This window comes from Petromyzon marinus, chromosome 4, assembly GCF_048934315.1.
Source record: "Petromyzon marinus isolate PM22_M1 ecotype Great Lakes invasive population chromosome 4, UKy_Petmar_22M1.pri1.0, whole genome shotgun sequence".
NCBI lineage: Eukaryota > Metazoa > Chordata > Hyperoartia > Petromyzontiformes > Petromyzontidae > Petromyzon > Petromyzon marinus.
The window spans coordinates 9,920,796-9,933,908 of NC_133670.1; the positions used below are offsets into that span (position 1 = coordinate 9,920,796).

General features: G+C 37.4%; 1 protein-coding gene across 1 annotated transcript in view; it reads left to right on the plus strand.

The window, feature by feature from the left end:
* Window positions 1-11,817, plus strand: part of LOC116938751 (stAR-related lipid transfer protein 3-like) — a 30,335-nt gene extending 18,518 nt beyond the window's left edge. The window contains exons 7-14 of the mRNA XM_032946333.2: window positions 1,499-1,563; window positions 4,311-4,403; window positions 4,722-4,781; window positions 5,178-5,273; window positions 7,296-7,375; window positions 8,496-8,600; window positions 8,735-8,828; window positions 9,766-11,817. Coding sequence (XP_032802224.2) covers window positions 1,499-1,563; window positions 4,311-4,403; window positions 4,722-4,781; window positions 5,178-5,273; window positions 7,296-7,375; window positions 8,496-8,600; window positions 8,735-8,828; window positions 9,766-9,909 — 737 coding nt within the window. The 3' untranslated portion in view covers window positions 9,910-11,817. The remainder of the gene's footprint in view (window positions 1-1,498; window positions 1,564-4,310; window positions 4,404-4,721; window positions 4,782-5,177; window positions 5,274-7,295; window positions 7,376-8,495; window positions 8,601-8,734; window positions 8,829-9,765) is intronic.
* The last annotated feature ends 1,296 nt before the right edge of the window (window positions 11,818-13,113 follow it).

A 13,113-nucleotide genomic window follows, 5' to 3' on the forward strand; every position in this document is an offset into this window, starting at 1 on the left:
GTTATATATCACAATGCTATATGGCGAAAAAATGGGTGGATTCTTACCCTCAACTTTAGCACCACGGATGCCGCGACTCTAAGCTATCCCTGGTTTTAAAGTTGAGGGTAAGAATCCACCCATTTTTTCGCCATATAGCATTGTGATATATAACGACTTATTGTTGGTAGCTTAGCTGATTGTAGAATATAGAGTTTATTGATAACATTAAGGTAATTTATATTTTAGTTTTTATTGGTTCACTATATAGTACTGTGAATAGCTCAGATGTGTAGGCCTTGACTTCAACATAGTCATTTCTGTGACCAGTCACTAGCTAATCACTCAGCCATTTCAATGCTAAATTATATGCTAATTCCTTTGTCAAGGCGCTTTGTTTCCTCTCACACAGCTTAAAGGTCGTGATCTGAACGTGGCTCTTTCACTCCAGCGCTGTCCTACCAGACAGTCTCGTCCCTTCACCTGATGAAGGCCGCTTGTGTTGTGGCCAAAACGTCGTGAGAATATTATTGTGTTATTTTATTTTATCAATTTATTATTTTATTCTCATTCTACGTGACTTTACCGAAAGAACCAAAGAAGAAAAAATAATATATCACGACGTTTCGATCGCAACACAAGCGGTCGTCCTAAGGCGGAAAAAATAACCCAGCAGTAGAACTGCTGAACCAGGAGAGAGCTGTTACAGCAAGAGGTTATAGATGTGGCGAAGGGCAAGCAGGCGGGGTCTGAGCTGGAAAGGAATTCCATCCCCGCACGCAAGCACGTCAGTTGTGTTAATGGGGGAGATTAGGGAGAGAGAATAGGGAGATAAATTAGCATGAAATGAGCTTCCGTCGCCGCATAAGAGTATATCCCCCGCATATGCGCACAACAGCAGTGTTAATGGGAGATTAGCACTATGTTGATGGGAGAGATTAGGCAGAGAGATTAAGTGGATTAGCAAGTTAATGTCATGTCTATGTGTAACACAAGCTGCTGCGGCGCTGCCAACTGTGCTGTGAGAGGCAAGCGCGTCCACGCAAGAGAACCACATCAACGGTGGTCGCGCCAGTGAGACACAAAGCCCATCACACAGCCAGAACCATCGATACATCGAGGCAAAGGGAGCAGAGGTGGCCATGTTAATGAGACCCCAGCCCGTTAATGCGGAGGCACCTAACAGGGCAATGTAACTCAGAAAGTCGGAGATAAACAGCCAAACGGCAGGGAAGAATGGAGGCACCACAGCAAGTTACGACTTTGCTTAGTTAATAACGTCAACGTATACCCATCTTCTCGGTTGAAATTGTTTCTGTGTTTATATATCTGGATGGCTTTCATGGACAAATCTTTGATGGTAGCCCGAAGGTTTGCAGAGTGCCTTGGTCTTAGAAAAAACTATTAATATCCAGGTGTCTGATCCATAGTAATACAAACTCCTCAAATAACCGATGTCATGATAACACTAAGATCCCTGTTGGCAAACACTCGGATGTTACAATTAATTATTTTTCAGGTATTGATGAAGGCGATTACGATGTAGATTTGGATCTTGAAGACATCAATCACCTGTCCAGTGAGGTACACAAGGAACATCACATTCCATTTTAAAATAATGTAATATTCTCAGTGAGAGAGACATTTCTACATCTCCGCTTTCATCTCACTCTACTCCCCTTCATGCCCTCTCTGCTCTAGCAAGAAAGGCATTATATCAAAACCCCCGGTCAACCTTAGCTCAGTGGGAGGTCACTTATTCTCCTCTGCTGCACCCACAGTCTGGAACCCACTTTCCCAAGCCATCTGTGCTGTTGACTCGTCTAGTAATAACATCATCCACTTTTACTTTCTCTCTATTAATTAAATCAACATATGTCTCCTTTCCCCTATACACCTACGTCCCACTGTTATGTACAGTATCTTGGGAAATGGTTGCATTTAGACGCGGTAGGAATACGAATTGTATTGCATCTGAGCTTCAGGACAACTGCTCTATCGCCTTGACCGGTTGACCCCCTTTATGGGAGAGTGAGCCATTAACATTTTCCAGCAAAACAAAGGCAGTCATGTCTGTGTGGCTCGCTCAGTGAGATGTTATCTACTGAAACCAGTCAGAAAGCATTTCATATCTGGGGGACACAGTCAAGCTAATGTGACCTGCCAAGCAATCACTGCTAGTCAAATATTCACATGTCTACGGGGTTTATCGCCGAAAAACTAGTTATATCACATGTCAGTTTAACACGTAGACAAGGAACATCATATTCCATTTTTAAATAATGTAAGGCTTAGTGCGGCTTGGAAGCGTATTATTAAATAATACATATTACAATTCCTTATAGGGGAAACACATACTAATTAACGGATTACTCACAATAACACACATTACAACTAATTACAAATATACAACTCATTACTAATCATAACCATTGACTGATTACCAATCGATTATATAATTGCAATACCCCCCCCCCCCCGCCTCAAATCACTGCACCTGAATACGTTAAATGATGACGTCACCCTGCTGCTCTATTTAAGACCGGGAGCAATCGAGGGCTTCACCATTCTGGCGAATTGCCCGATGATGCTGGATGTAATTACCAGCGAAACGTCGTACCCAAACTGTAAATGTTGTGGATTCACTCTTCAACACACCGGTGGGCTAAAGTAGTGAACTATTTGTCTTTTGTCAACGTGACACTTTTTTGCTGATTGGCCGTGTCGGGTGGTGGAGGGTTACGACACATTTATAAATAACGCGATCTAACCCAAAACCTTTATTATGAATATTATGAATATATCACATGCGACTGCTCGTACCTTTAAAAGTGCCTAGTCGTCAAATATCTCCCTACCCTTTGTGTCTGTAACTAGTAATATAAAACTATATTTAAATGTTACGTATTTAACATACGCTATTTTTATGTTTAGTGGGGAGGGGTATTTCCGGTTTTACAGATTATATGATTGTGGAATCTGTGGAAGTGATTGTATTTTATACTTCACTTGTGTCATTTTATCCAGGGTTATACACGATTATTCCATGGTTTTCTGAGCCCTAGGTATTCCCCATAAATTAAAACAGTTCTTAAAAACACATGACACTATTCGCACAAGCTCAGCGGTTTGAACAAAAGAGTAGTTCCATTCTTTATATCATGTACAGTACTTACATTCGAGATTACTATATTTGACACGTAAAAAAAACTACTACAATAAAAAAACTACTACAGATAACATCTCTGAACAAGTTCATTCTTATAGGCAATATACTTACGTATTTTTTTGGCTTATTTTTCGCCAGTTACAGTGTACAGTATTGCTAATACCGTATATGTATTTGCCAATGATTAAATAATCCGGAATGCACTCGATATTGTCAGATAACAGAAGCTAAGCAGGTTTGAGCCTGGGTGGTGCTTTGATGGTTGAGAACCATACGCAGAACATCTGTTAGAGGCTGCAGAGTTTCATGGTGAGCAGTAGAGAACAGTGCAGCAGAATAAATTGTTGTACCATTCGCCAATTCTCCGACCTGAAAGTACGGTGGTACTCATCTCCTTTGGTTCTTTCGGTGAAGTCACGTAGAATGAGAATAAAAAAATAAATTGATGTATTATTAAAAAAATAAATTGATGTATTATTCTCATTCTACGTGACTTTACCGAAAGAACCAAAGAAGATGCATCCTTGCAGTCACGAAAGCTTTAAATCGAAATTTACGGTGGTATTGTTTTGCCTTAGCCAGCCCACACTGGCCGAGATGGTGAAATATGGTAAAATTATCCCCGTGACCTATATGGCGTGGGGAGGCCCTCTTCCAGCAATGGGTTGACAAAAAAAGCCGTATATGCACACTGAGCAAAGCGTTTGCAAAACTCCCCTTTGATCGAAGCAGAACGTCAATTTGACGGGCCTCCAATTGCGTTTGTCTGACATTGTTCACTTGTGCAAATGCCACTGTATTGTTGTGCAGATTTACCCATAAGTCCATCTTATCTTCTCTGTAAATCCTCAAAATGTGCCTGCCTTTAATCATGGACAAATTTTAACTAAATACAAAAGTTCTTAGTCCAGTCACTGAAATCTATAAACGTGCTGCATTAAAAAAATGTTGTTTCGTTTGGGGTGGCTCTGAGATTTCAATCCAGTATCTCAGTGCTGCTGCAAGTATCTGACACAGGCACAACTTGATCAAACTGAGCGACCCATCCACATCTAATGCGGTGGTGTTTATGAAAAGGACTTTTTTTTAAAAGGACGTTTAGTCATGCGCATAAAAAAGATGATTGATTACAATGGAGTTTTTGTTGTTGTTGTTGTTGCAGGAATACCAGTACGTACAGCAGGGGATAGACGCTATGCAGAATGTGATATCTATGTTGGGTATGGAAACTGTCTGGAATAAAGAAAAAAGCAGGGTGAGTCGTCATCATAATCAGCCTCAGCAGCTCATTAAATTGAAGTGATATGCTTTGTGAAGGTGAACGGGAATCGAAAATTGCCTCGCAAGCAGGTACAATATGTTTGGGTGTATTCATGGTTCATATGATTGTATCCATTCTGTCAACAGGCAGAGAATGCTGCACAGTTAATGAGCTGAATATGGAAATTCACAGGATCACAGACAAAGCTGTTATAGTTTTGAAGCTAACAACCTAAATGTATAAAAATATTAATATTGATGACAATAAATGTAAGTGTAGTCTATATATAATGCATGTTGTTTTTTTTCTCAGGATGATGGAGATGTGTATACTTTAAATGGACCAAATAACATGAAGATATTTATACTCAAGGTTACCATGCCATACAGCATTTTTTATTTGCAAACATATATAAAACACAATGTTTCTAATACTTTTTTCTGGTGAATTTAAAATATCATGAATTGTAAACGTGGGTAATATTTTTAAAGTACAATATTGATAACCTACTGATGATCATTTTCAGCATGCTTTACTTATTACTTAATTTATTTCTGCAAGGAATCACCCACACAGGCCATCTGTTACAAGCTTTACATTCGTCCTTGTGATAACATTTGCAAAACAAGCCCATTGTGTGCGACTGTGAATATGAAATCACGTTGCAAATTATCTAGAATTGTTCAATAAATCAACGACCTTTCTCGACAATTATTTATCCTTACAAGAGAGCAAATGCAACAGATCTGTGCAATTGTATGCAAGCAGATGTCCTTGCCGTGCCCTCCCGAAGTGGTTTACAAGGAGGTGATACTACAGCCTGAAAGAATGCCCAGCTGGAACCGTGCAGTCATCGACTGCCAGGTGAGCATGCGCGTAAGCCCAACACAAAGTTCTCATGTTGCTGTGACAGGTGCTACCAAATGCTGTTTGGCAGCACCTGTGAAGGCCGGCACGGCGCACGACGTGGTGGGGGGGGGGTGGGGGGGGTGGCCGGCACCATGCCTGACCGACTTTCTTTCCCCAGTGGCGATGTTTACACACCACAACCAGGTGTTCATTTGAGGCTGAGTCGACCGGGGGGTTCAGATAATTGTCGTCACGAGCATTGGTCGTGAACGGGAATTGAACTCCAGTTACCTAATTCCTAGCGTAGTGATTAACAACTGGATCACGACTTCCCCGATTTCAATGTAAGCTAAATAACATGGTTCAATTGCTAGTTCCATAACAGTATTTATTTTAAGGACAGAGAAGTGCAATGCATGTGCAGTGCAACATTGTTGGAGGCCTCGTGAGGATAACTGAGGGTAAACCAAAGTCTGAATCTTCAAGGATTATGAGGCACGCAAATGTTTGAACAGGCTAGGTATTATATGACAGCTCAGAGTACATGGAAAGAAAAACACATTGGAATTCCAGACTGGGGGTGGCCGTTGATGTGATTATATGTTTTAAGCAGTAACTTCGTATAATGAAGAATTGCGATTATAATGTGAAGCATTACGAATGGGAATGTGAATGAGTCGTGATTGGGTTCCTAGTTAAGACATTGTAAAAATGTGGAAGTGTCTGTGGTAAAATATGTAAGTGTGGAACGTTTTTCGAGATCAATTAATTTCCTGAAGAGAATGGTTCGTAACACGCACAATTGATTTAAATTAGAAGTACTGCGTACCTAACATAGTTCACCACACAATTAACTTCAGCAGATTACGAATATTAAATCTACAATTGCTAACCAAATAATATGCAACTTATTTGCTTCTGAATAATATTTATTCAAGTGTATATTTGTATAGATAGAAAGTATATATACGTATCTCATAAATGCATGGCACCATTGTGTAATCAGGAGAGCAAAGGTGTTGATTATAAACTCAGAGTGGTAGAGACAAGCAAGTAAGTAATCTCCTGAATCCGTGCCAAACAAAACAAAACAGCTCTGTAGCTTTAAATTCTAGCACGGACCTTGAACAAACAGCTCTGTGATTATGTGAGGCAGGAGTAAATCAGCAATAGAAACATAATTTATGTTGTACAAGATTTATTCTGTCACTACCGTACATTTTAAATGTACAGCTAGATTGTGTTTTTTTTTTACTTTTATTGTGCCCTTGAAAGAAATGCATAAAAAATGAATTGCTAATGTAACTCATATCAAAAAAAGAAAATGACTATGGCTTGGAAGAGACAATAAAGCACATTTTTCATTTTACCGAGACATGCACTTAATTCTATTCCATGCTTCAGTTGCTTCACGTGAAATGACGGAGATGCAATTATGTCAAAAGAAATAGCACCAATTGCCCATTTTGTGGAAACAGTGGTTGTGTCATATAAAAACTGGTCCCTGCCATAGTGACGTGGAATATCCACTGCTGACTCAGTTCTGCCAGAGATCAGAACGCCTGCATGCTTGTTTGAGCATGGAGGCACTACGACTTTTCAAACAGAATGTAGTGGCAAGAATATGCAAAATCATTACTGTTCCATTTACGTACAGAATAATAAATTATTGGACAATCTGTATGGCCAACATTTGCAACTTATATACGTAAGTAAAATGTAAAACAGCTAAAATAATGTTTGAATTAAAATCACGCTGTATGTATACAATGCAATATCTTAAAATTCTACAGAATATGACCATATCTGCGTTCCCACAACTATTCCTGTTTTGAAATTGGCTGTGTGCTAATGAACCGCAATGGTGCCTAAAATGTTGTTCTATATTCTGTATTACTATTTGTACACCTTAAACAGTTGCTCAACATGTTTGCTTACTTGTTTTGCGTATTTAAAAGTTATTGTTTCGTGGAACGTTAGCATAAAATTGATGGGATATACAGTCATGTATATATATATTTTTAATCACGTTTGCAGGTGTTGATGAGGATAAGTGACCACACACTTGTTACATATGATGTCTCAGCAGGAGCAGCTAATGGCTATGTCAAACCAAGGTATTTATGCTCAACAGGAAAATAAATTACGTAGCAATGTTAATGCTATCCACCGTAATAATTCGTAGTTAACATTAGATAAACAGTACCTGTGTTTACAAAACTTTGCATAATTACATAACGGTGTGTGTGTATGTACACTTTTTTCAGAACGTTTGCATGTTAGTGAGAGACCAATGCATTACAAATACTGTGCTGGAGTATATCGATGCAATAAGTAAAATGCGACTGGATTTCATCCCAAAACTTTGAGCTTGTAAAACAAACAGATTTGTATTGTGTAAAAACTGTAGCTTGCAACGAACTGTTAGAAAATATTAAAATCAAGTAATTTAAGGTCATATTCTAATATTGTAATATTGGAGATCCTTCATTTTCGCAAATGCTCTATTCCAAAGTCTGGCAGCACGTGTTCAACTGTTTGACCATTCTGGTAATGGATGGAACAATTTCTGTGCACACGCATACACAAAATAACTAAACACAATCATAACTATTAAAATTCTAACTCTACAAGAACAGTCATTGTATTTACTGAAAACATGAACAATGCATTGTGATAACTGTACTGTGTTGACCATGATTTTCGACAATGTGTTTTGAATAATAGGGTAGTACAATGTGAGCATGCGAGAGTTGCACAAATCCTGCAGGAATCATATTTGATTCCTAAAGTTGCACCCTGGATGATTTCTGCAGGAGATTCTCATGTAAAAAATACTAATCTACAATTCATTTGCATATCATTCTACCAGAGATTAATCCATGAAAGATGAGTACAATGGAATGCCACTTTATTGCAATGCAATTGTTAACCTTGCTTAGCTATGCATTACTGATACCAGATGTTCAAAATGACAGTGCTGGTTATTCTGACAGATTCCCAGTGGTCTGCGTGGTAGGTTGGACAGTCTTGGTTGTCCCAGTGGTGGATCCATGTGCGACTCTCTCAATCGTATGATCCCGTTATGAATAGGATCCTATTCAAAGAAGTCGTGCTTATGATTATATAATACATTTTTATGTTGAGTAAAAGAATGCATAACTGGAACTGATCTCCCATAAATTTTAAGAATATACTGAAGTAATTACAGTAGCATATATATTTTATTTTTCCCAGGGACTTTGTGAATGTGAGAAGGATTGAGAAGCAAGGCCAGCGATACATCTCAGCTGGGATGTCCACATTGCATGAAAACAAACCTCCGTCCTCCGATTTTGTTCGGTAATAGCGTGGGGGTAGATCAGTGATATCCTTCATATTACACAACACATCACTAATAAATCAACGTCTGTAATTCCATATTACTTACGCCATTCTGTGCAGTTTATAATTAAGCTTTGTACTTTACATTCTAGGGGTAACAATGACTCTGGAGGCTTCATTGTGCAGAAGAATTCTGAGCAACACAATGGCTGTTCATTTATATGGATCCTTAATACAGACATAAAGGTAAGATATTTATTTAATGCAAGATAAAATAAAATAATTAATAAAATAATACAAAAAAACACTAATGTAGACTGTAGCCTGGTTCTTAATCGGAGTAAGTCTACTGGCAGTCTATAATGTGGACTGTAGCTTGGTTATTAAGTTTGGTGAGTGTACTGCCAGTCTATAATGTAGACTATAGCAATTGTTAAGCTGGGTAAGTGTACTGGCAACCTATAATGTAGACTGTAGCCTGGTTCTTTACCTTGGTGAGTGGACTGACATTGCTACAGTCTACATTATATATTGCCAATACGCTCACCAGCTTAAAAACCAGACTACAGTCTACATTATAGACTCCCAGTACACTCACCAAACTTAATAAGCAGGCTACAGTCCACATTAAAGATTGCCAGTACACACACTCCGATTAAGAACCAGGTTACAGTCCACATTAGTGTGTTTTTATTTATTATTATTTTATTCACTTTATTTGTATTATTATTTTTCTATCTATGTGACTTTACCGAAAGAACCAAAGAATAATGCAAGATTACCTTAAAACGTACATTTTCCAATTGTAGGACAATTCTACTCTACTTTGGCATTTTCATATGAATATATTTTCTGTTATATTCTTGGTTCTTTCGGTAAAGTCAAGTAGAAGGGAAACAGTAAAATAAGAAAAATATAAAACAATAGCATTCTCACGACGTTTCGATTGCAACACAAGCAATCATCATATATTATTATTTTATTGTTTCCCTTCTACGTGACTTTACCGAAAGAACCAAGAATATGACTCCCTGCAGTCACGAAAGCTTTAAATCAAAATATTTTCTGTTTTTAAACAAATTGTTGTATAAAGTACTGTAATGTAATATATCTCGTCATTCGTGCACAATTCTGGTACATCACACAACGCCTGTCATGCTGTGTTTGTTTCTGAACAATGCAGGGCAACATTCCCCGTTATTTGGTGAACAAGAGCCTTGCCGAAATAATGTTTGCGTTTGCATCAAGCCTGCGGCAACACCTCAAAGACACGCACACGCAGCATAGATCCTCATCAAGTGAAGTGCCTCGCCACTCTCGGCCGTGAATTTGAATTGTGCACAGCCTTTTCTCGGGACAGCTATGCTCAACTTGTTTTCTTGCTGGTCTTAAGGACGCAGGCTTCTGAAGATGTCGGCTCTGTTGTGCCAGCAGAGAGTACAATTATATACCCATAAAGTACTTTTTAAATGCATAACTGATGTATTGGCTAGTTTATTTCGTGAAAAATTTAGAAAGGGAAATAACATGGGTTTGAATAGTTGAAACTATTATGATAAAGGAATGCTTTTAGAATTTATTTGTGAATTCTACATCGTGACATATGCACGTTTGCTTTTATATAGCGCCACGCTCGTTGTACTTGAGGTTTTATGTCCAACGGAAGAATTACACATGGCCGTATGACACAGCAAATAAAATAATACATTCATCATCTCATTAATGCCAGTTATGCTCGTGAAGATTCCTTCAAATTAATATAAGTTACGAAGTTTGTACAATGTATTTTGAAAACGCCATTCTTCGATATTGAGTATGCATTACTGTAGAGTACTCTCTCTGTATTGCATCGTATAGAACGGAAAATGTTTCATTTACAAAAGAGTATGAATTTCATAGCGATGGATTTGTTGAAATTATAAAAGCACTATTACATTATATTCTTGGTTCTTTCGGTAAAGTCACGTATAAGGAAAACAATAAAATAATAAAAATATAAAACAAAAGAACCAAGAATATGAATCCCTGCAGTCACGAAAGCTTTAAATCACTATTACATTGTTTTGTTGATTTGCACTAATTCATGAGCACATGACAGATATAAGGCACAAAAACTTACAAGTATGCAAAGCATGAAAAAATGCATGCTTGGAATTGAACTGATTGAAAGAACAAATGAAACGGGGAACAGATACACATTATGGACATTTGACTGTGAACAAAAGTCAGTGAGATTGGACAAGACACGCCGCCACGTATTTTTGCATGTATGTTGAACTTCTTTCACACCGTACGCAGCCAATCGTGCTGATAGGAGGTACGGGGGAAGGACAACAAGGGATGGGTTGTAAATGGTCAAAACTGACAGTCGAATGGCAGCGAAAAGAGGGGGCACATTTGAGATGACAAATGCTGATATTGAGTATTAATATCAGATCACGTACAGGATTATTTCATCACGAAATCGTGAGGGATGGTGCCTTGAGGAAGCCTTCATCCAGCAGTAAACAGATCATGGCTAATTATATTACACATTAGTTGTAACTTTTGCGTTGAACTTGAATTATGGTGCATAATTATGGATATTTTTTTAAAATATCCTTCCATATACCTGAAAAAAATCTATTTTCACAACATAAACTCTCCTACACATAACCCATGAGTTCTAAACTGCAACTGTGTTCATTCACTCAGGGGACTGAATTTTCATGATCATTAAGTAGTTTGAAATGTTATTTTTTTTATAAATACAGATAAGATTAATTATATAGTAAACAAACTTCGTACTCTAGAAGCAATATTAATATAGCACGAAAATATATATTTAAATGGCGACAAATGTTGAAGATTTTGTATTCATACTCTATTTATCCAAGGTGGCTGGGTGGCTCAAGGGTCAGAGTACTCGACTGGCACAGGTTTGATCCTAACTTTGAATCTGGGTGGTCACCCAAGATTAAACTTGTTTTCAGTTTAAACACTAGTGGGTTGCACGCTATCCAGATCCGAACCCGAGATCTCATCTGTGCCAGCTAACAAAACCTGCTCTTTTTTATTTTTTTACTAATGTCCACACCAAATGTACAATATTTATATTCTTGGTTCTTTCGGTAAAGTCACGTAGATAGAAAAAAAAGAAAAATAACAAAAATTAATAAATTGAAAATAATGAAAGCAAAAAAAACCCACAATAAAAATATAAATAGTAAAATTAAATTCAATCATAATAATAATAGCAAAAAACCCACGACGTTTCGATCGCGACACAAGGCAGAAAGAATAGTTTAGTTTTACTAAACCATTCAGATCTGGCATCTATGTCTATAAATGCTGAAAATTACAGTACCGTAATAGCTGTTACACTGTAGATGATTAAATTATTAATTTAGGAAAATAATTGTATTATACTGTATGTTCGTTATCAGTTGTTGTACATCAATTTACAGCAAACAAAATAACAGTAAAATATGGTAGGAATAAAAGAGCCCTGTTTTGTGTTGTGCTGTAGTAATGGACAAGCTGATGATTCGTCTTTTATAATAATAAATGTATTTTGAACAGAACACATTTCATTAGTTTTTGTTTAAATGCGTTACTAATGTAGTATCTTTGCACAATACATCTAAGTTTGGTTTACATCGTATCTTTACATATTTCAGTTGGATCAGTCAAATCCACATTCTGGATTTATGTGAGCTAAGCATACAGTATTAACACCTTGTATTTGTCATGAAGATAAAATAACTTTTCAAACTCAGGCATGTCATTTTCTCACAAACCCCTGGACTGTACTGATAACATTTCATGATTATTCCCTGTTTGAGGCTCAAGTTCATAAACTGTAGTCTGCCAAGTTTGACTGCAAGTCTTTGTGCGTTATTATGACATAAGGTATTTGACATGTCAAATTCGTTGTCCACTGCACGCAAGACAGATAATAAAAATAAAGCAATGGAATGATAAACTTAACACAAGTCAGATGCTAGTTCCTATACAAATGTATATGTATTGTTTATGTTAACCTCCTCTGCCCTATACATTATTGAACAGCATTTTAATCGATGTAAGAAATGTAAAATATAGTTTCATTTTACAAGTAGATGTCTCTGGATTAAAATTGCCTGAAAAGTAAATTCCTACTGAATTGTATATAACACAATATATTGGCCTCGAGGTTGTATGGAATGCTCTTTCCACCATCTAACCCCATTTAATTTCCATAAGGTTCTTCTGACAAAGATCCTTGAAGCTACCAGAATGATTATAATTCGTTGGCCATCAATATCCATGACAAATGTCCGTACATCTTTCAAGCTGTAGGTGCCATTTATACAAATGCAGAAAGCTTGCACATGGTGACATGCTCTGATTGTGTCAAGCTCTAAGGAACTGGAGACGTTTGTGATAAAAAAACAGGTGTCAATGTTGTGCTGGATCACAGCTTGTATTCCTGTATTTTGTAAAGCATTTCAGAATGTGTCGCTGACAGCACTGCACTGTACACGTTTAAAATGATTAGGTGTGCTGAATT